At 40.5% G+C, this 23889-nt stretch overlaps 1 protein-coding gene across 3 annotated transcripts in view; it reads right to left on the minus strand.

Moving 5' to 3' along the window:
- Positions 1-23889, minus strand: part of RABGAP1L (RAB GTPase activating protein 1 like) — a 516407-nt gene that overhangs the window by 134825 nt on the left and 357693 nt on the right. For all 3 annotated transcript variants that reach the window (XM_080648354.1, XM_080648353.1, XM_080648355.1), the window contains exon 18: positions 8714-8755. In XM_080648354.1, coding sequence (XP_080504480.1) covers positions 8714-8755 — 42 coding nt within the window. The remainder of the gene's footprint in view (positions 1-8713; positions 8756-23889) is intronic.

Genomic DNA, 23889 nt, shown 5'->3' on the forward strand with positions numbered 1-23889 from the left:
AGATAAACTTCAGCTAAGCATTTAAATAATCAATATGCTAATTATATGATGATTCTTATCTATCCATTAAAGGACTGAGATGGTTGTATGGAGCATATACAGAGCGTGTCCGGGTGTGTGTGTGTATGCATACATAACACATACACATACACACATCTAGCATAGATTGATAGTTAGCCAGACAAAAATTAAGAGCCTTGGAAACCATATGTTCCTGACTCCTTATTTTATAAATAAAGAAATAAGGTGTAGAAAGGTTAGGTGAATTGGTTAAATTGCCACAGTAAACTGGTGGCAGATATGTGATTAAAGCCCTCTGAACCTCGCCCAGGAATCACCCTCAAATGCACCAGAGCAAAGCATCTGCCTTGGCCACTCTTCTCGTGCTTCTTCTTCATGGTGCTCACTCTGCCCAAAAGGCCCTCCTCAAAGTTTAGTTGTCACCCTTGGAAATTCTTTCTTGGTTTTCCCAGAATAAACTTGGCACCCTGCCCTTGGGCTCCTGAGACTCCCTCTTGGAAGCCCAGGACAACCACACAGACTTGTGGCTATCCACTGGGCTGCTTCCTTCACTGGGCTCAGGACAACCTGAGTCCACAGACTCCCCTCCGCGTGCTCCCACACCTGACCTAGGCCTGTCGGGCAGCATTCACTGCATGTCTGTCTGTTGGGTAAGTGAACTAACCAACCATCACAGGCTTCTCCAAAGAGAGGCAGGAAAATTGGGATCAAGGATGCAAGTGGGAAGTCAGCCTTGGAATGAAAGCAGACCATAGTTTCATTAAAGATAGGAGCAGAGCAGAGGGAGAGAGATTTTTAAGAAAAAGGGGAAGAAACACTTGAATAAGTTTGTGCTAAGTACTGTGATTTCTCATTTAAAAAGAACAATGAGGACATTGGATTTCATTGTTTTTATCTCTGTCAAGTGACCTCATATTGCTTAGGGTACATTAAGTTTAAATTAATTACTGACAACTTGGAACATGGCATGTTTAGTCAACTATCCTCCCTCCCTGGCATTTTGGACTGTTTCATGAGAAACAAATAATGAGAAATCCCTTCCACAATTACAAGGTGTTCTGTAATACACTGCATGGTAGTATGAGGATATGCACTCTTTCTAGTATTGATCTTTAATCCATAAAATGCATTATTTCTGAAACTTTAAATGTCTACATTTGTGTTTGTTGGCTGTTTTAGCATTTACAGGATAGCATACTAAAACTACACCCATCATCAAACTGAAGCTACACTAGAGAAAAGTTAAAACAAACTAAACATTCAAATTATGTTGGAAGGGGAAACCAATATAAAGGAATTCCAATGTCATAGAACCAGAAGTGCTGGATTAGTAGCTTCTATTTTCAAAGGAGTGGTGTTTTGCTGCCACCAACAGGACAACAGGCATTCCTTCATGGAAGTTACAAAACTAGCTGAATACGTAAACTCATTGCAAATTCAGAAGGCTGTAAGAACGCTTAAACTCAACAATAAAAAGTATCAGATAACCCAATTAAAAATTGGACAAAATATCTGAATAGATATTCCTAAGAAAAAAAAGAAGATATACAAACAGCCAATGAGCTCATGAAAGGATGCTCAACATCATTAGCCATCAGTGAAATGCAAATGAAACCAAGAGGAGATTCTGCTTGCCGCCCACTAGAGTGGCTATAATCAAAAAGGTGATAATAAGGGTTAGCAAGGGTGTAGAGAAATCAGAATCCTCATTATTTTAATTGCCTCTTATTTATCCTGTTGTTATGGGAGGGATTCCTGCCCTAGGATTGTGGAGATAGTTGATTACTATGACTTGATTGAGAGAGTGCAGTGAAAGGGAGGAAAGGGGGAGATGAGAAGAGGGCTAAACTTGGCCAGACCATGAAAACCTTGTGGGTTCCATTATAAACTGTGAAGTTTACCCAAGAGCAGTGGGAGGCCATTGAAGGGTTTTAAGTCAGGGGGTCAGTTACTTCTCTGACCTTCCTCCCATAGTCCTTATCAGAGCACAAAGCCTCGGCAGGGCTTTCCACCTACCTGGAATGCTCCTGTGCACATCAGCATCGCTCCCTCCCTCACTGCCTCAAGCCTTTGCCCAAGCCCCTCCGCCCCCGCCCCTTACTTAGCAGAACCAGACTCCCTATTTAATATGGTAAAACTGACCACAACTGCCCTCTACCCTGCTGAACTTTTCCTTTTTCCCACAGCACTACTGCTTCTCATATACATGGTTTACATACTTGTTATGTTTCTTGGTTATTAACTGTGTGCTACAACACAGGCTTCATCGAGGCAAGTATTTTCACTAATCTAGTCAAGCATATAAAATAGTGTCTGTCTCCGAGTAGGTGTTTAGTGAATATTTGCTGAATAGTAAATAACAAAATTTGTTTTAAAAGGACATGAATGGTGGCCACGTGGGAATGGGCTGGACAATGGCCACAAGTATTTGGAGGAGGAGCAGAGTCCACTTCTAAAACCAAAGCCAAGCCACCAACTTCTCTTACACATAGCACTTCAGACTAAGGCGTTCTTCCTTTTTTAAGCATAGAATACCCTCTTTAAGACCTTTATACTTTTTTCTTCTGCCTAGAAGGCTCATTCTCCAGATTTTGGCAGAGCTGGCTACTTCTTTTCATTCAGTGTTCAGCTCAAATATCACCCTTGAGAGCATTTTTGTTGACAAGCTAATTCAAAGAAAGGGGACTCTTCCCCCTCTGCACCAACATCTTTCTCCCTGATAAACCTAAACAAACACAATGCTAAAGCCATTACATTTGTGCAATTACTATCTTTCATTCATCAGAACACAGGCTCCATGAATACAGGGTCTGTCCTCGTCAATACTTTACTGCCAATGCCTAGAAAAGTGCCTTCCACTTGGTAGGTGTTCAATATTTCTTACTGAAAGAGGTCACGGCAACAGTCCAGGTCAGAGAGTTCAGAGCCCAAACTACCCGAGTGGGAAGATTCTATACATTCTCATCTAAGTGGATCCACTTAGATGTCAGAGATTTAAAAAAGAGAAGACTGAAGAGAGGATAGCTTCCAGATTTCTACTTTGAGCAGCTGGGTAGTGAGTGCCTTTACTGAAGGGAAGGTGACGGAGGAGGAGGAACAGGTCTGGGAGGGCATATTGGTTCGGTTTTGACTTTTGGATTTGATGTGCCTCTGAAACATCTAAGCAGACTTGTTAAATCCACTGCCAAACATTTGAGTGCAGGCTAAATATAAAGAGAAGAATGAACATCCTATCTAATAGAGAAGGAATATGCTAATTGACTGTCACATCCTCACAAAGATGGCAGCGCCCACAGCCAATAAGGAGGGAATATGCTAATTGACTGCCACACCCTCAAAGATGGCGGCGCCCACAGCCACAAGATGGCAGCGCCCAGTCCCCTCAGCCCCGCCAGGGCGCCTGCCTCCAGAGTCCCAAAGTCCCCTCAGTCCCCCAGCCACCCAGGGCTGGCCCGAGGCACAGGCAAGCCTCAGATGGCGGCTGCCCAACTGCCCAGGGCCACCTGAGGCTCAGGTAACCAGGGCCGGCTGAGGCTTGTGCTGCCGGCAATGGCAGCAGTAGAAATGTGATGGGGGCATTGCCTTCCCCCGATCGCTGGGTCACTTCCCGCCCCTGAGGGCTCCTGGACTGTGAGAGGGGCAGGCTGGGCTGAGGGACGCCCCCTCCACATGAATTTTCTTTTTTTTTTAAAAAAAATAAATCTTTATTGTTCAGATTATTACAGGTGTTCCTCTTTTTTCCCCCTCATAGCTTCCCTCCACCTGATTCCCCACCCCACCCCATGCCCTTACCCACCGCCACTGTCTTCATCGATAGGTGTAAGATTTTTGTCCAATCTCTTCCCGCACCTCTCACACTCCCTTCCCCCTGAGAATTGTCAGTGCACTCCCTTTCTATGTCCCTGATTCTATTATATTCATCAGTCCATTCTGTTCAACAGGTTTTTTTATTCACTTGATTTTTAGATTCACTTGTTGGTAGGTAAGTATTTGTTGTCTTTTTGTTGTTCATAATTTTTATCTTTACCTTTTTCTTCTTCTTCCTCTTCTTTTTTTTAAATATATTTTATTGATTTTTCACAGAGAGGAAGGGAGAGGGATAGAGAGTTAGAAACATCAATGAGAGAGTGACATCTATCAGCTGCCTCCTGCACAACCCTCACTGGGGATGTGCCCGCAACCAAGGTACATGCCCTTGACTGGAATCGAACCCGGGACCCCTCAGTCCCCAGGCCGATGCTCTAGCCACTGAGCCAAACTGGTTAGGGTGTTCTTCCTCTTCTTAAAGAATACCCTTCAGCATTTCATATAATCCTGGTTTGGTGGTGGTGAACTCCTTTAGCTTTTTCTTGTCTGTGAAGCTCTTTATCTGACCTTCAATTCTGAATGATAGCTTTGCTGGGTAGAATAATCTTGGTTGTAGGTTCTTGCTGTTCATCACTTTGAATATTTCTTGCCACTCCCTTCTAGCCTGCATAGTTTCTGTTGAGAAATCAGCTGACAGTCGTATGGGTACTCCCTTGTAGGTAACTAACTGTTTTTCTCTTGCTGCTTTCAAGATTCTCTCTTTGTCTTTTGCCCTTGGCATTTTAATTATGATGTGCCTTGGTGTGGTCCTTTTTGGATTCCTTTTGTTGGGGTTCTCTGCACTTCCTGGACTTGTAAGTCTATTTCTTTCACCAGGTGGGGAAAGTTTTCTGTCATTTTTTCTTCAAATAGGTTTTCAGTATCTTGCTCTCTCTCTTCTTCTGGCACTCCCATAATTCGGATGTTGGTGCGCTTGAAGTGGTCCCAGAGGCTCCTTACACTACCTTCATATTTTTGGATTCTTTTTTCTTTTTGTTTTTCTGGTTGGGTGTTTTTTGTTTCCTCATATTTCAGATCTTTGGATTGATTCTTGGGGTCCTTTGATCTACAGTTGAATTTCTGTATATTCTTTATTTTAGACAGTGTATGCTTAATTTCTGACTGGTCCTTTTCCATTTTTTTGGCATTCTCATTAAGATCCTTAAAGGTCTCACTAAGTTCCTCAGAGGTTTTTAGAAGATTGTTGAGTAACCTTATAAATGTGGTTTTGAACTCTATGTCCAGTAGTTTGCTTTCCTCCATTTCTTTCATTTGTGACATGTTTCTTTGTCTCCGCATTTTGTTGCTTCCCTGTGTTGATGGAGTGGTTTTCTGAGGTAGGTGACCAGTGGTTCAGCCTATCACCTGAGGTGGACACTCTTGGTGCACCCCTTTGTGGGCTGAGTGCAAAGTCTTGGTGTAGTTAAGCCTTTATTGCTGTTGGTACACTGGGAGGAATTGACCTCCAGGTCAATTGGCTGTGAGGACCCGCTGTGTCTATAACGGAAGAACTGCTGTGCTAGAGATATGCTTATGGGGCAGGACTTGCTTCAGGGGGGCTTTGGTGCTCACTGAGTCTGCCTCTTGAATGTGTCACTTATGGATGTGAGGAGTTGAAATCTGGTGTCATCTCACACTGACCACTAGATACACTAGCTTCTGGATCTCCAATGGGGTGCAGGTCAGCCACTGTCTGAGGCCACCCAGCAGGAGCTACAGCGAGAACTAGTTTTCTCCTCTTTGCTTGGGGTTTGGAGATTTTGGAACTGTCTGACCAGAGCTGCAGTTTGTTAGGTTAAACTGTGATAGGGCAGACCATTTACATGCAAAAGCCGCTGCTTGGAGCTTGGGTGGGTTTGTAGATTGTGCAGGGCGGGGTCTCAGGGAGTCACTTGGCTAGGGTGTGGCAAACAGTGATGGCTTCCAGTCAGCTGTCTCTGCGTCTCCGCGTTTCCAAGTCCCCACGTCTCGTGCCCCAGTGCAGTAAACAATTATTCCTGTGCGCAGCCCTGCAAGCAAGCCACCCTCACTTTCCGACCCAATGGCAGACAGTCCAGCTTCTCCCGTAGGAGTTTGGGTCCCCAGCGTCTCCCCAGAGACTGGAGTTCAGAGTAATCAGAGCTTGTCTCCCTTCGGGTTGAAAAAAGCAGCGCACCCAGTCGCCCGCCGCCAGCCCAATTCACGTGCCTCCATACCTCAGCTTTGCAGTGCTTGTTCACGTCTCACTGCTCTTTTCTCTTTCCTTCTAGTTGTAGAACTACCATTCAGCCAGCTTTCCCGTGGTTCTGGGTGATAGACGTTTTGTCTTTTAGTTGTAGTTTTGAAATTGTTGTGCGAGGCAGCAGTTTAGGTGCTTACCTATGCCGCCATCTTGGTTCGCCTATCCAAGTGCATGAATTTTAATGCACCGGGCCTCTAGTTTATAGATAAAGCCAGGGGAATGAACATGATCAGCAAGGGAGAAGCTGTTTAAAAATACTACAAATCCAGCTTTGCCATTATTAAGCCAAAAGACTTTAGGTACCCTGGGGCCTAGGCTCTCTTAGGTCTCAACTCAGGGAGAGAATTTGATGGTTTTCTCTGGACATTTATTGTGTGCTAATGTGAAACCTATGCTAACACTTAGCACAGAGTAAGTGCTCAGAAACAGTACTTTCCTTTCTGATTCCCCTCATCCCAAGAAACATTTCTAATTCAGAGGAACCAGAAGCCTCTCTGCCACTGGGTTCATAAGCATAAGCACTTTGAACTATCCCTACTTTTATTTTTATATAAACAAATACACAGTCTTTTATCTGGCATATTAGCTCAGAAGCTAAAAGTCACTGTCATGTGTGTTTGGAGTAGTCTTTTTCCAGATGGGGGCAATCAGCTCAGTCAAGTCTACTTCAATTCGGCCTATCTGCACGGTCTCTATGTGAGGTCAGCTCCAGGATTCACACAAGAAAGGGATATAAATATAGGCCAGTAGCAGTGAGAAAGCTCTCCTTTTTATCTTCTCTATCTGGTCAAATTCTCCAAGGCGATAACAGATGAGTAGCCACGTATTAGTAGAGAAGGTACAAAAGCCTTTCTGCCCAGTGGCCAAAGAGTATCCTCTGCACAGGTCACGTAGAGGTTAACAAGGCCAAAAATACCTGTTAATCAGAAGATAACTTACCAGATGGATACATATTGGCTGACACAGAGTACAGGTCTGATATCCAGAGGGAAAGGCCTGGGTTAGCCACAGACGACAGACTAGGCATGTGTTAAGTGCACCAGTAAAGAAAGGTCACCACAAAAATGAGGAAAGGCATCATGGGAAAGAGGGGATATCTGATATTTTTAAAAAATTAGATATGATAGGAAAAATCAGAACTTTGTTAGACTTCTTACACTTATGGTTTAATATTGTTTTCAGCCTATAGTACATAATACTGCCACTAAGGCATTCTAAAAGTCTTATTCCAGCCCTATTCAGAAAGCATCTTAAAAAGTGTTGTTGTTTTTTAACGACAAGAAATAAAAAGTTAGAGGTAGAGAGATCCATAACTTCATTAAAAGATACATACAAATATATTTGTTTTTTATTGAAGGTATTGTATATAGTTTCCTAACTTCTAAAATAACTTTGGCATAAGAATGTTCATATCTAAACTCAAAATTATTAAACAGACAATTTAAAGTACATTTAGTGAACTTCACAAAAACCAATGAATACTAGGTGAAGAGCAGCAACCTGCATCTTGAGTTGCACAGACCCATATGATGCCACACCTTTGTCCTAGATCAAGGTATCCCATGGCTAAGTATGGAAGCTCTCCTAAAACATCAAGGAGCTCTCTAAAGGTATCAAGTCATTATCTTTTGGAAAATTTGGAAACATGATGGGGAACCTAGAAAAAGATTCTGAGTTATCTTGTGACTACAAGAGTAATCACAATAACAACAGCTAACATTTATTAGGCAATACAATTTTCTAGACACTATGTTAGAAACTTTTATGTATTATCTTATCTAATTATTATCATAATCCCATAAAAGTTAGCTTCTATTAGTATCTCAAAACTCGGGGTCTGAGCACTTAATTTGCCCAAGGTCACTGGAGCTGAAATTAGAACCAAATCTGAGTCCAGTGGCTGCGATTTTAACTACTATGCTTTACTGGGGAAAAGGTGAACCTGCATCTTTTAATAAACAAGGCAATTATCACTTTCAGTAACAGAATGTCATATTTGACTGAAGGACAAAAACCAACTGGGTTATTTTCACCAACCCTACAGCAAATGTCTTGCTGTTACCACACTATTAAAGCAGCATTGATATGTTGATATAAAATCCAACAAGGTAATTATAACTGTATTCTACTGGTAAAGTGTCTTATAAATTTCTAGCTATCAGAGAAAGAACTGCAAATTGAAAAGTAGCAGTTTCCTTTTTAGTCTGTATGTTACAGAAGCTTTCTAATAATTCATTGTCATGTTTAATTATCTCTAAGGATGTTATTATGGTAAGACGTATTTTAAGAAAAAAACAAAAACGGGCATCATTTTGACAGAAACAGGTTTTAACTTTTTCTTTTATATCATCTAACTCATATGAATGGAAACATTTTTTTTAATTATTAGAATGAGAGCTATGACAGAAAGATTAAATAGATTATAAATAAAACAAAGAAACAAACTCTAAATAAACAACAACAAAAGAGGATAGGAAGAGGGGACAGGATCAGAGTTCCTCAATGAAATCTTTTCTGTGTGTTTAAGAATCTAGAATGAGTTAGAGATTATAAATTGATTTATGCCCAATTCCCAGGGCAGAGAGGTCAGAGAGTTTGGTAACTTAAAAAGAAAAACAGACTTACCTTTAGAAGAGCCAAGGCTACATGAAAGATTATATTCAAACCCTGAAATTAAAAGAAAAAGATTCAAAATCAACAATGCCACATCTACCACAATTTTATTAAGTATTTTCCCAAGACTTTTACACATCATTTTCACATCCTATATAATAAAAGCCTAATATGCAAATTGACCAAACGGCAGAATGACCAGCAGAACGACCGGCGCTATGATGTGCACTGACCACCAGGGGGCAGACACTCAACTCAGGAGCTGCCCCCTAGTGGTCAGTGTGCTCCCACAAGGGGAGCGCCGCTCAGCCAGAAGCCAGGCTCACGGCTGGCAAGCACAGTGGCGGTGGCGGAAGCTTCTCCCGTCTCCATGGCAGTGCTAAGGAGCAGCAAGCTGAGCAGTAAGGAGCAGCGAGCAGGTGGGCGGTAACAAGCGAGGGATCCTGGACTGCGAGAAGGCGCAGGCCGGACTGAGGGACACCCCCCCCTCCAGTGCACGAATTTCGTGCACCAGGCCTCTAGTACAATAATCATTAAACAAACCATGAGATTTTTAAAAAAGGTATTTTCTTTTTCTGAGAGGCTTATTGCAAACTTGAGGTGCTATTTAATGAATGTTCACATAAATCATTGTTTTTACAAATCATTTTCCTTCTATTTCTGGATTATGTGCATGGCCTAAGGCTTGCAAAAGTCGAGTGCCTGGGTCAAGATGGCAGTAATGCAGAAGTCTAAAATTATTAACTGAAATTCCTGGTCTGTTTGTCTGGGTGATGTGGTTAAACCGTCAGTGGCAGGCAAAACAAAACAAATAGTGTTGCTGATAACTGGGACAGATTGCATGGGGGCAGTTGTAAGCATCACACAGGATTTCCACTACTGCTTATTGTTTTGTTGTTTGTTTCAGTTCTTGCTTTCAAGTAGTATCTGTACAACTAGAGATGGTAATTAGGCCTATCTCTAGACTTGCTTTTCTTTCTTTTCTTTTTTCCTTCTCAAAACCAGAGTAGTATTTCTTTAGAAATAAATTAAATAGCTTGTTAAGAAGCCATATTGGAGCTGAACTGTGAACTCTGAGCTCACAATTCATTCTGAAGAGATGTTAAATTCAAGATGACGGAATCAGAAATGAGGTTGTCCTTACCATGCAAGTCATCATACATGAGAAGAAAGTCTTTCAAGTAGGAGGTGACTATGAGTTGATATCTCCCATAAGCCCAGGGTCTATCTGATGCACCCTCATCATGTTGGTCACAAATGTAACCTGTCAGCCCTTACGACATGGAACTGTATCAGATGTATTATGCAAAGAACTTCTAATAAACCATCTTTTTTTCTGTCTACAAAATCAGAAGTGAACATTAGGACTAGGTACTTAGAGTTCATTCCTATTATAATTTGCTAATGTAATCTTTCATAGTCAGCCACCAAAAATATGATATGATGGTGGAAGGGAAATGATAAACAGCAAATATTTGGTTGGAGATTTTGAGTTTACTCAGTTAATTCTTTAAGAAACTAAAAGCAGTAGAAGTAAGTATAATCAGGCCAGGAGACAAAAACCGATTTACATAGTTCATCACCACATAAGCAATGACCATAGACTATTTACCAATTAGAAAAAGGAAAAAAGATACCGGAGATCTAAAATTTGGGTGACAATTAAGCAGATTTTGCTTTCCTAAAGTTGCATCCTCACCCACTAACTGCTGCCCACTGCAGCCAAAACTTGCAGACCGAGGGACAAAGATCTGCCGCCTCACCCCACACTCTCTCCATCCCACATCACTACTGCTGGGCAGTGGTGAATTCTCACAACCTGAGTGCTTATGCACCTGCCATCAGGACCAAGTCCACCTGACTCTGTTCTTGTTTTTCTAGTCACCGCTCAAAATGTAAGCCTGTCTTTTCTCCATTTCTCTACCCTAAGCTTTCTCCTGTCCGTCTTTCCTTCCCTATCCCTTCAGAGCACTCATTGGAAATGCCACTCCATATTCAACCAACTCTGCTGTATTCTCCACCTCCCTCTCAGATACTCCCTTCCCCCACCCCTGCATTCACAGGAATAGTGAAATCTCATTGATGCTCACAACATGTATTATAATTCATATTTTTCACAATATAAACTTGACTAGCCTAAGGGTATTAGATGTATTTAGCAGCAGGCTAGGATCAACCCTGTCCCCAAGCCTCCTAACATCTAGTAATGGTATTTTCACCACATAGTGCTGGTGGTACACACATAGTAGGTGCTTATTTAATGACTGAATGATTGAACTCTATTAGCTCTCCCAAACTTTCTGGGATTTATTCTCTTCCCTATGGACCCAGCTAAACCAATTACAGAATCATCATCAAATATATCTCTAAATAACCAAAATAGCTCTCACTAACACCAAGAGAAAAACTTATTCCAATTAGTTTGGTGATATGATACTACAGTCTATAGATATCAGAAGCTGCAAACTAAAACCAAAGTATGAAGTAGATGGGATTAGGACAGATAGCCTGTAAGGTCAGCTCTCCAAATTAAAATATTAGATCTGATAGAAATAGAAGATAGACTTGTAAAAAAACTATAAAATGTATAGCAATCTTGGCCCATCTAGTGGGTCCCATAACCAGAAAAAATATATCAATGTAAACTCTATTAAAAAGTTCAATATAGCCCTAACCGGTTTGGCTCAGTGGATAGAGCATCGGCCTGCGGACTGAAGGGTCCCAGGTTCGATTCCGGTCAAGGGCATGTACCTTGGTTGCGGGCACATCCCCAGTGGGAGGTGTGCAGGAGGCAGCTGATTGATGTTTCTCTCTCATCAATGTTTCTGACTCTCTATCCTTCTCCCTTCCTCTCTGCAAAAAATCAATAAAGTATATAAAAAAAAAGTTCAGGATAGTCAGGTATTACGGCATCTGCTTACATGAAGCTCTAGTCATTATCCATTAAAAAACCACCCCCCATACAAAAAATGTAAAGACTTCACAGCCTTAAACTAAAGTAAAACAGTGTGGTCAGACTATGGAAACAAAGATCCTTTTAGACCTCTGAGTTTTTAAAAATCAGGAAAATCTTGCTAATCTATCAGGATCTTCATTTCACTACAAAATGTATCCTCATTTTCTAAGAGGAGAATAACAAAGGCAGCCTAAAGTGGATATTTTTAAATATCTATTTTTCTTTTAAATACGACATTCTCACAGGAATATAATTAGAGGTATCATTAAATTGCAGAAACTGTCCATGGGTTAGCATTTGGTCAGTTTAAAAGCTATAAATAGGTTGGATTTATGATGTGATGAAGTCAGTGCAAGCTGTGGTCTCAGCATCCCACCCAACAATCAAATGAACTAAGTGGACCACCATTCACTCCTCTAACACCAGGAACTGAATATGAATCCCCTACTGTCCACCTACTCCTACATGATCCAACGTCTGCCTAACTGAGCTGACATTTATTTTTTGAAATATATTTTTAAAAGACAAAGATGTTATACATTTTCCAGGTGCCTCCTTTTTTCAGGAATGTGTAATGTGCTGCAATCTGTTTGATACAGAGGGGGAAATAAGGCTTCCAAAGAGGACTCAAAGGGTAAAACATTTGGAGAGTTATTAAGAGCAAAAACAATAATTAATATGTTATTATGGTCACTTATTAATTACTAGAGGCCCGGTGCATGGATTCGTGCACCGGTGGGGTCCCTCAGCCTGGCCTGCGCCCTCTTGCAATCCAGGACCCCATGGGATATGTCTGACTGCCAGTTTTGGCCTGATCCCCACTGGCCAGCAGGGATTGGGCCAAAATCAGCAGTCCAACACTGCCTGCTGCTCCTGCTCCTGCCTGTGGCTCCCGCTCATCCCGGTCCTGCTGCACCTGCTGCGGGCTCACACCATCAGTCCTGATCGGGAGAGGCTTGCGCCACCACAGCAGCACTTGCCAGCCATGAGCCCTGCATCTGATGGGTCAGCTGAGCGGTGCTCCAACTGTGGGAGCGCACTGACTACCAGGGGGCAGCTCCTGCATTGAGTGTCTGCCCCCTGGTGGTCAGTGCGCATCATAGTGACCAGTTGTTCGGTTGTTTGGTCACTTAGGCTTTTATATACATAGATAGTAAAAGATCTACCTCCAAGAGCAAGAAAATAAATAAGAACCAACATCCACTGAATATTTTCTATGTGCCAAGATCTGAATTAATTATATTGAAAATGTGTCCTTATTTAATGCTATGACAACCCTAAATTCCATTTTTCACACAGGAAGTTAAGACTTAGAGAAGTTAAAGTCAAATTCTCAAGGTCACACACCTAGTAAGTAAATTTTAACCTACCTAAGTAGTGCCATTCTACATGTCACACTCTTAACCACTAAGTTAGAGATGATGGCTCAATGGTGAATGAATGAATAAATTAGTTGGGTATTAAGATAAATGATCCAATAAAAAAATGGGCAACTGACCTAAATAGAATCTTCTCGAAAGAAGACAGAAGGAAGGCCAAGAGACACATGAAAACATGCTCAAAGTCACTAATTATCTGAGAGATGCAAATCAAAACGACAATGCGATACCATCTCACACCTGTCAGAATGGCTATCATCAACAAATCAACAAACGACAAGTGTTGGCGAGGATGCGGAGAAAAAGGAACCCTCGTGCACTGCTGGTGGGAATGCAGACTGGTGCAGCCACTGTGGAGAACAGTATGGAGTTTCCTCAAAAAACTGAAAATGGAACTCCCATTTGACCCAGTAATCCCACTCCTAGGAATATATCCTAAGAAACTAGAAACACCAATCAGAAAGGATATATGCGCCCCTATGTTCATAGCAGCACAATTTACAATAGCTAAGATTTGGAAACAGCCTAGGTGCCCGTCAGCAGATGACTGGATCAGAAAACTATGGTACATCTACACAATGGAATACTATGCTGCCATAAAAAAGAAGGAATTCTTACCATTTGAGGCACCTGGATGGAATTAGAGAACATTATGCTAAGTGAAATAAGCCAGTCAATGAAAGAAAAATACCACATGATCTCACTCATTTGGGGATAATGAAAAACAGTATAAACTGATGAACAAAAAGATAGATACAGAGGCAGTAAAGCATCAAACAGACTGTCAAATTACAGCGGGAAGGTTAGGGAGAGGTGGGGGAAATAAGAGATCAACTGAAGGACTTATATGCATGCATATAAGAGTAACCAACGGATGCAAAACATTGGGGGGTGAGGGCATGTATGGGAGTGAGGTGGGGGGGCAATGGTAAGATATGTACACATATAATACCTTAATAAAAAAAATTTACCATAAGGGGAAAAAAAAAAAAAATAAATAAAAATAAATAAATAAATAAATAAATAAATAAAAGTATAAGACTCTTAAGAGTAAACAGGAAAAAAAAAAATTAGTTGGGTATTATTTAATGTGTCCTCTAACTCCTAAAGGATTAAAGTGATTTCTTCCATTTCAAGAGAAGTAAATTTTTCAAAAAGAGAGTGCAAAGATATCAAATAGGTGACTTCTACCAAAACCAAGTTTTATTATTTGTCCCCATATTGAAAATACAAAAGTAGTTGACCACTTACAGGACGTGAGGCAATAACCCCACTTGTGGTGGAAAGAAGGGGTCCCCACCTTCCTCCAGTGACAACAGACTGAGATCAGATTGGGAATCTGCTGTTTCAAAATTCAGTCACAGCCTGGGAAAATGTTCACTTAAAGAACACCTACACGTAATTGCCCCAAATGAAATAATTGCTCTAAAGTGCAGATCGCTGTGTTCCTGGGGAGGCCGACAACTAATCACCCACAATACTGCACAAAGGAAGGCTGAGTGCAGAGCACCCACAGAAACAGCACACCCTGGGGTTCTGATGAGCAAGTAATCGTGGGCTCAGGGAGCTGACAGATTACATGAGACGCTGTCAAAGCTGACGTTGACAGCGCCGAGAACAAATGCTGAAAAGGTGGTGTCAAAAGTGCCAAGTGTGCCTCAGCACCCGGGTCCTCAGGGATCAAAAAGGGAAATCAACAGCATGTGAACATGAAGTCCTAACAAGAAGGCCGGGAGAAATTATCAAAGCAGAAGTGGCTATGGTAAGTGGAGCAGATGCACAGACAAATACAGCTAAAGCCAGAGGAGATGGGTGCTGCCCTTTCTGATCCATCCAACACGGAACATCCATCCCAGGAAGGAGAATGACTAAATGAGATCGCATATAAAAAGCATATTAATGTATTGAGCACTTGCTAAGTACCCAGTGAAAGCTAGCAATTATTAAGTTCATGTATTTATTGACAACCAGATCTTATTTTTCATATATACTTTTCACTTAATTCTCTCAACAACTCTAGCATATGTGTTACTGCTACCACTTTATGGATGAGAAAACAAAGGCTCAGAAACATCATACTGGTAAATCCAGAATTAGAATTTATGTCTGTCAGAAAAAAAAAAAAAAGAAATCCATGTTTTTCCCTTCTAATTCCACCTCTACTGCAAATTCAACATTGGTTAGATATCTGTGATGAATTAAAGATGGTCACAATTTTCTGACACTTCTCTTTTTCAGAATCTGGGCGGACTATGCTACCTCTTTGACCAACAGAATGTGGTGAAAGTGAAGCTATGCCGATGTTCTGGGCCCAGACCTTCATGACTGACAGCCTCCAGGCCCCATCTCTCACAGCACTGGCTCCTGGAAGCCAGTCACCACGTAAGAAGTGCGATTACACCTAGACCCCCCATGCTCTAAGACAGGGGTTCTCAGCCTTCCTAACGCCACGACCCTTTAATACAGCTCCTCATGTTGTGGTGACCCCCAACCATAAAATTATTTTCGTTGCTACTTCATAACTGTAATTTTGCTACTGTTAGGAATCGTAATGTAAATATCTGTGTTTTCCGATGGTCTTGGGCGACCCAGCTAGCGGTTCTCAACCTGTGGGATGCTGCTGTAGAGCCCAAGACCATCGGAAAACACAGATATTTACATTACGATTCATAACAGTAGCAAAATTACAGTTATGAAGTAGCAACGAAAATAATTTTATGGTTGGGGGACACCACAACATGAAGAACTGTATTAAAGGGTCGCGGCATTAGAAAGGTTGAGAACCACTGCTCTAAGCAAACAAAGACAAAGGGCCTGCAGGATGAGATGCTGTCCATAAGAAAGAGAGGCCAAGGGTCACCCAGGTGCCAGACCTGTGAGTGAAAAGTCACCCTGAAAGGGACCCCTCCAGACCCAGATGCCCCAGCTGAAGATACATGAATCAGAGATGAACCACACAGCTGAATCCTTTCCAAATTCCTGACTTAGGAAATTGTGAACAAAATAAATGGCTGCTTGTAATTTTTGAAAGCTTTTTATTTGAAATTATTTCAGATTTAGAAAAAAATTGCCAAAACAGCACCAAGAGTTTCTGCATATCCTTTGCCTGGCTTCATCAAATGTTAATGCCTTACATAACCACAGAGTAACCATCAAAACCAAGAAAGTGCCCAGCTGGTGTGGCTCAGTGGTTGAGCATCAACATATGAACTAGGAAATCAAGGTTCGATTTCTGGTGAGACACATGTCCAGGGTGCATGCTTGATCCCCAGTTAGGGGGCGGTGGGAGTGCAGGAGGCCGCTGATCATTGATTTCTCTCATAATTGATGTTTCTATCTCTTTCCCTCTTCCTTCCTCTCTGAAATCAATAAAAATAAATGTTAGTTGTCAAATCTGTTTGGCCTTCTTTCATCTGAGACAGTTTTCAATCTTTGTCTTTCATGAACTTCATACTTTTGAAAAGAGTACCAGCCAGTTATTTTATAGAATGTCCCTCAATTTGATTTGCCTGATGTTTCCTTATGAATAAATTTAGATGATGTGTTCTTTTTTTGTTTTGTTAATTCTCACCTGAGAATATTTTTTTTCCATTGATTTATAGAGAGAGTGGAAGGGAGGAGGAGAAACATCAATATGAGAGAGACACATTGACTACAGGTGCCCTGACCAGGGCCGGGGATGAAGCCTGCAACCCAGGTATGTGCCCTTGACCAGAATCAAGCCAACACTCTAACCACTGAATAAAACCGGCTAGGGCGCTATGATGTGTTTTGACACAAATGCCAGAGAAGCAATGCTGTGTCTGTGCATCTTTTCAGGAGACTATGTAGTATCAGTATGTCTCACTCCAAAATCATTATTTCAAAGCTACTTGGGTCTGATGTAGCATGTTATCAGGTAAGCAGAACAGAATTCCTTTGTCTTCTCTTTGATAAATACCTTACTTCCATGATCTATAAAGTAATGCATTCCTCCACAGAAAAAAGAAAGTAAGAGAATTATCATGCAAATATAAAGAAGTAAATACTGGCTGCATTTAAATATAGGTCCTATGGCAAGAATATCATAATATGTTAGCCAAAAAGTATTTTGCCTTAGTCTGCTCTTCATATTGTAAGTAGGCTCTTTAAAAGTTCAACCTTTTATAACAGAGTTTGATGGAGTAACCATTAGTAGTAAAACAATAGAACCTTTTGGTTTTTGTTTCTGGGTGACCACTAGAGGTCAGGATTGCAGCACTGAAAACAAAGCAACAGCTGAAAAAAGATTACAGGGATCTTCACAGCAGCCTCTGTACAGATTTAAGTCCTGATGTTTTAAAATCCTCACGGCCAAGTCCCCCTTGTGCCTACTATTCATTCACTAATGGAATACAAAATATGACAGAGTCTGGATGATTCCCACTTTTCCTTCCCCCAGTTTTATTACACATTTTCCATTTTTATTATCGAGTCATTTGTTAGTTTTTTCCTAATTAGAGTGAAGAAGAGAGCTCAAGAATGGGGAGGGATGAGAACTAAATATAACATATGAATGACACTGTCTAACTGTGGGTAATTTTTTTTACCTTTGTTTGACTTGCATTTGTTTTTATAAATAAAGTACCAAATAGACATATATCTATAAAGTCTGTGTCCTACAAAGTCTGGGAAGAATTCTCAGAGGTTAGTGACATAGGAATTAAATAAACCTTTCAGAAACAAGGCAGGTAAAGTAAGAGAAATAAATCAAGTTAGAGGCTTTGACAGGTATTCTAGGACTACTTAGCAGTCCTAACTACCAACTAATCTCCATCCTCTCCTTTCAAACTCCTGCTAGTTCCCATTGACCCAATTCACCCAGAAGCCAGAAGGCACAGGGGCTCTGTGGTTAGGAGTGAAGCTGGAGAGGGAGGGAGGTACCCTACTACTCGCTGGCTCTCCTTGCCCCTTGCAACTGCCCAGACCTTGGTCCACGTTATTATCAGTTCTAACGACAGTTGGCAACATAAAGAACTTTCATTTCTCTTAAAGTCTGATCTCCTTCCTACCTTTATCTTTTTGGAGAGTCAGTAGAGTGCAGGGGGTTATGTGATGTGCTCTGGAGCCAGCCTGCCCAGGTCTCGATCAACCTTTCACCCCCGCTCCTGTCTTACTTAGAGCAGTTATGTAAACTCTGTCTTGGTTTCCTCAAAAAGAGCACCTATGTCAAAGAATGGTTGTGAGGATTAAATGAGTTACTACATACGTGTAAGGACTTAGAACAGTGCCTGACACACAGTTAAAGCAGTACATGCCTGAACACATTATTATAGAAAAGTCCTCAAAACTGAACTTGCTAGGATTGTATAAGGAATTTCAGTTTTTTAAGATCTCAAGGAGTTTGCTACATATTCTGGTAACAACTGACCTATACATTTCTTATATAGTTTCTTGAAAAACATTTTCTCCTTTCTTCCAATCAAGTTGATCAGATCAAAGACTCACTCTTAAGAGGATGAGAAATGGTCACAAGGAAATGGAGACAGCTAACAATTCAGGAGAAACAGATCAAAGGATTAAGGAGAGATGTTCATAGGTTTTGCTTCTTAGAAAATTATGGAGGCTGACTAATTACAGCTTTGGCATTTATTCCTTAATTGCCAGTTGGACTTTAAAATTTTTTATTTCAACGAAACAGAGCTTAGAGGCACTGAGAATGCAGGCAGCTTGCCCTGGGAAGGCTGCTATCACGCCTCTAACATCACTGGTGGACAGACTTGCAAGATCTCTGAGTCGGACAGGATCTCTGGGGGCGAATCCACTTGGGCCTTGAGATGTCAAATCCCAAGCACAGGGAAACGGTGATAAGAACCAGAGAACATGGGGAGGACAACTGGGAAGCCAAGTATTGGCCCTGTTCCAGCATTCACCGCCATGTGGCTCTGTCGCTCATCCAACTGCTGTTCCTTTTGCTACAGTTCACATTTATTGCCTTTTGTCCTGTCTTCAAATGAAGTGGAGAATACCTGAGTGCAATTTTCCCCTGTGACTGAAGATGCTTTTGAAGGTATACCTTTCAAGGTTAAATATTCTCCATTCTTTTCATCTGTCCTCATCTGTACTAATTGCAAATTCTTTTGTTGTTTGCCTATGAATTATCTTTAAGGCATTCATAAATCTTCTAATAAAAAACAAAACTAGATAGTATGCTGTAGTGTAAGTCCAAATAGTACAGGCTACTATTGAAGAATTACCTACTATACTCAGAGGATTAAATTTAAGCCCTACTACTAAACTATCTACTACTTTGAGCTTGAGGTAAGCTATGGGTCTTATAACCTTTTTCCGCCAGACTTACACAAGTCCTCTTCTTTTAAAATTGGGCTATTGGCTTAAACTACCCATAGAGTGCTTTCCAAGTCTAAAGTTGATCCATTATTCTTTATGATTTAAATATTTAGAACAGACTGAATAGATTTATACAGACATGGCTGTCTTTAAGTTATAGTTCACTGGAAGATGTACCAAGGAAGGCACCAACATTACCAGGGCAGAGTTTGGAAACCAAGACTCACTCACAGAGTATGCCTATAGAATTTAGCTGTGTTAAGACTGGAGGGATTTCCAGGCACCCTGCAAACATCAATGTAGGCTGAGTTTATGAATAAAAGTAAAGATGGACAGCCAGGAGAGGTATGGAAAAGGAATTTCTCAAGTTGAAGATCTAGGGTATAAAGGTTTTTGTTTTGTTTTCTGGATTATCCATTGGAACATATATTTGTTCCAAAAAGCAATGTAATCTAATTTTCACAAACACTAAGAAAAGCAAGAGAATTAAAAATCCTGAAAAAGTTACCAAGTAGAACGTTCCTTTTCTAGATCTGCTAAACATCAGGGCAAACACTCATTTCAGATGGATATCTAAGTGTTTGTGACAGGAGAACAGTGAACGCAGTCTCTACGATTCCCAGGGGCCCTCGTGACCTTTGCGTGGCCTCATAGCTATGCTTCTGAGGGCAGTGAGCCGTCTGTAAAAGCAGAACATCCCTAGGGCTGCTTCAGGGGAGGTGTGAGGAGGGGCAATGCTGTTCTAGTTGAGACTGAATTTGGAAAAATTGTCTTGCCCATTAAATTCTTCTCTAGGCCATATTTTTTACTTTTTAATCAAATTCATATGTTCCCAAGCAGAATTTAGTTTATGCCTGTTTTAATTTCCTTTAGGACCCTGAAATTGTGTGACTAGGCTGGATGGCTCCTCAGGTTTGAGCAACTCTACACCTGGGTAAAATCAAAGGCATGCCTTTTTGGAGAAGACGTGGATAGACACATTACCCTGGTGACCCCACAATGGTGCGCTGGAAAGGTGATTTGTGTTCACAAACAACTAGCGTGGGGGAAAAGCCAAACCTTGAGAGCACGGTATGGTCAACTCACCAAAAAGAAGTCTTGACTCAAGTAATTACTCTAGAATTTACATTGGGTTACTGGAACTAATTTGTTTAGCTTTTCATTTTTAATGTGGCAAAATTTTAAAGACAATATAAATGGAAATAAATGAGTAAGAAATTGCAAAGTAAAATAAAAGTTGTAGTTGAATTTTGAATTGGTTCCAACAGAGTATTTGGAGATTGCAGTGTGTGGAGACTGCATTGCTTGGGCAATCAATGAATGGGTCTTGAATATAATTCGCTACACAATGTTATCGCAGGGAGGGAATAATAGAAGTTAGTCTGCGATGTCTCTGGACAGAGGCTCGGGATTGCTTTTCTCCTCTACAAAGAAATGCAGTTCTGGTGATTGGTACATGAGGTTACCTGTGTGAAGAGGAAAACCAGAATCTTTCCGAGTTATTTTTTGTTTGCTGTTTTCTAGAGGCATGCTCCAGAAAGTGTGCTCTGTGAAGGCAGTGTGCCAGCATCGCTTAAGAGTGAGTTCCTCGAGCAGACGATCAGGTTCCATGTCCCAGAACCACCAACTCCGAATCTGAACTGCCATTTAAATAAGATCGCCAACTGATTCAAATGCATATTAAAATCTGAGATCCACTTTTTCTTTCAGACAATATATATCTATTCTGTGTAGTGATTCAAAATGTAATCTATTTCCCACAAACAGCAGATGGCTCCATGTAGAAGTGAAAGAATGATAAAAATCCTAAAGATCAAGCTGTCAAAATTGATATTTTCCCAAAAATAACTCTAATTTTCTAATTAGCTTTATAATAGTGACAGATCATTGAAAAGACTTACTTGAAAATTCACTTCAGATGAAGAAGTTTCTTTTAAGTCAGCCTTGCTGACCAGAAATTGTGTGAGAAAATAAAAGAGGAAAGAGGTATTCTAATTTATAAAAAGTCTGCTGCAAATCAATTTACAAATAGAGTCCATTAATAGAGGTATAAGTCTCTAACATAAATCTTTACATGAAAACCCCAACCCAGCAGAGGTTTCTGGAAGAATAAAGAGTCAAAGGGAAATGCTAACTGCAAATTATTAAGCAAGCAAACAAATCTAATATATAAATTTAGAACCATGAAATAATTATTATTGCTTCAAAACTGATTTCGGTCAATAGAAATAACTTGTGCTATTGTCACCTACAGCTCATGCTGAATTATATTTTTTGCCACCAAACTACATCACATTCTTTTCTTTGACTCCAAAACTCCCAAGCCTGGTCCCAGAACACAATAAAAGTCTAGGAAGCATAGTCAATCTAAACACTGTCAGAGGATAGGTGAGCCCTGCCCTTCTCTGACCAGTAAGCCAAGCAATAGACATTTCCGCAGAGGCCATTTCATCTTTGGAAACGTAAAGTACCTGGACTATCTTTTTTAATAGACAGAAAAGAGATGCCATAGACACAATTTCTATACAATTATAGAAGGAAGGCGAAAGGTTAAAAGACAAAGATATAAAGTGACATAAAAGGTTATACATTATTGATGCTTCCTATTTGTAAGTCTAAAATTCTACTAACTCTCTTTTTCCAAACCGAGAACTTGTGGGGGAGAAAACAGATCATGTTCTCAGAAAGTAAAACAAACAAACAAACCAGCAACAAATCATCAAAAATATCCTGCAGTACATTCCTCTTCCTCAACCTTTAAACTATCTATGTAGTGCTTGGGAAAAGGGTAATTATTTTCCTGTTCCAGATAAGTATTTTACCTGGGTAAGATACAGCAATAATACCTCCTAAGAGTTTAACTCACAGTTACCTTTGGCCTTCAATGGCACAAGTTCAGTTTAGGACCAAACAATAAATAAAGGACAATGAATATCCATTTAACAAAATGCTCTTGGCCACAGGTAAGCGCTCTTTTCCGATTCAATTCAATCCTACTCTGCCCGACCTCATCTTTCCTCATCAAGCAGTCAGAATCCATCAAAGAGCCTGCCAATCCCTAACCATGCCTTAACAACAATCATGGCCTCTATTTCTGAAATATAAATTCATCTACCACCCTTCATCTCCTCTGCTGACACTTTTGATGACCAACCATCATTTCTTATGTGGACATAGTCCCTAACTGGTCTCCCTGATCTCCTTATCTCCCTTCAAAGCATTCACAACAGCCATAGTCATCTCTGAAACGTTTAAATCAGACCATGCCATTCCATGCTTAAAGATCTCCAATGGCTTCTCACTGCACTTGGGATGGAATCCTATGTCCTCCTCAATGTGATCGATAAGCTCTGGTTCCACTGGGTCCACCTACCTCTTGACCAACTGCTCTTTGTGTTCTAGAAGTTCTGCTTTCTTTTAGTTCCTCTCCCCCCTCTCCCCACTCCGAAGCCTCACACGCATTTCCCCCACTATCAGTGGGAATTCTCCTACTCATCTCTCAGATCTCAGCTTTAAATGTCACTTACTCAGAGAGACCATTCTCGAAACCCTGATCTAAAACAGGCTTATTTATTACAAAATTTGAGGCAGCTTGTACTTTCCCTTCATAGCATTTACTATAATGTATAATCATATTAATGTCTGTTAAGTCCATCTGGTCTAATGTGACATTTGAAACCACCATTTCCTTATTTCTTTCTAGATATCTGTCCATTAATGTTAGTGGGGTATTAAAGTTCCCATTATTATTATATTGCTATCGTTTTCTCCCTTTATATCCATTAATATTTGCTTTATATATTTAGGTGATGCTGTGTAAGGTGTGTAGATTATAATCATGCATCTTTTTGTATTTATTAATTATTTGTCTTCCCATTAGCTTGTTAGCTCCATGGATGCAAAGACAATGTTCCATTGACGATGGCATCTATTAGGTCTAGCACAGTGCCAGGACACTTAAGGTACGCACTATTTATTAAATAAATGAATGATGGATGAATAAATAAGACTTTTTTTTTAGTGAGTATCACTGGTCCCTGCATGTTGAATTGATGAGCTATTAGTTATTAATTTTCTAGAGACAAAAGACAAAGCCTCACTTTTAAACAATTTAGAAGCATATGCTGCTCCATTTTTGGCTTTCTTGGCATCCTTCTAACTGCTTTAAGTACTGAAATTAGAGTCATCCACTTTTCACACCTTTTTAATGCTTTGAAATTACTCATGAGTCCCTTTAGACTCTCCTATAAGCCTTTAATAACCCAACTATTAAAACTAGTTATACTCCTGACTTAATGCAATACACTAATGAATGTATTCTATGAATCCCTTCTCCCCAAATATAAGAAACCACATAAAAGAAAAGGCTATAAAAAGAAATCTAATCTAAAATTTTTGCTTATATTTATAATTTGTTCCTTCTCATATAATTTCACAAAAATGTAGTACTGTTAGACAATTTGGCATCATACCACATACTCTTTCATATACTTACTGCAAATGGTAAAAAGCACAATTGCTAGGGGACAGACTCATAAAAGCCA

Source organism: Plecotus auritus (genome assembly GCF_963455305.1).
Source record: "Plecotus auritus genome assembly, chromosome: 12".
NCBI lineage: Eukaryota > Metazoa > Chordata > Mammalia > Chiroptera > Vespertilionidae > Plecotus > Plecotus auritus.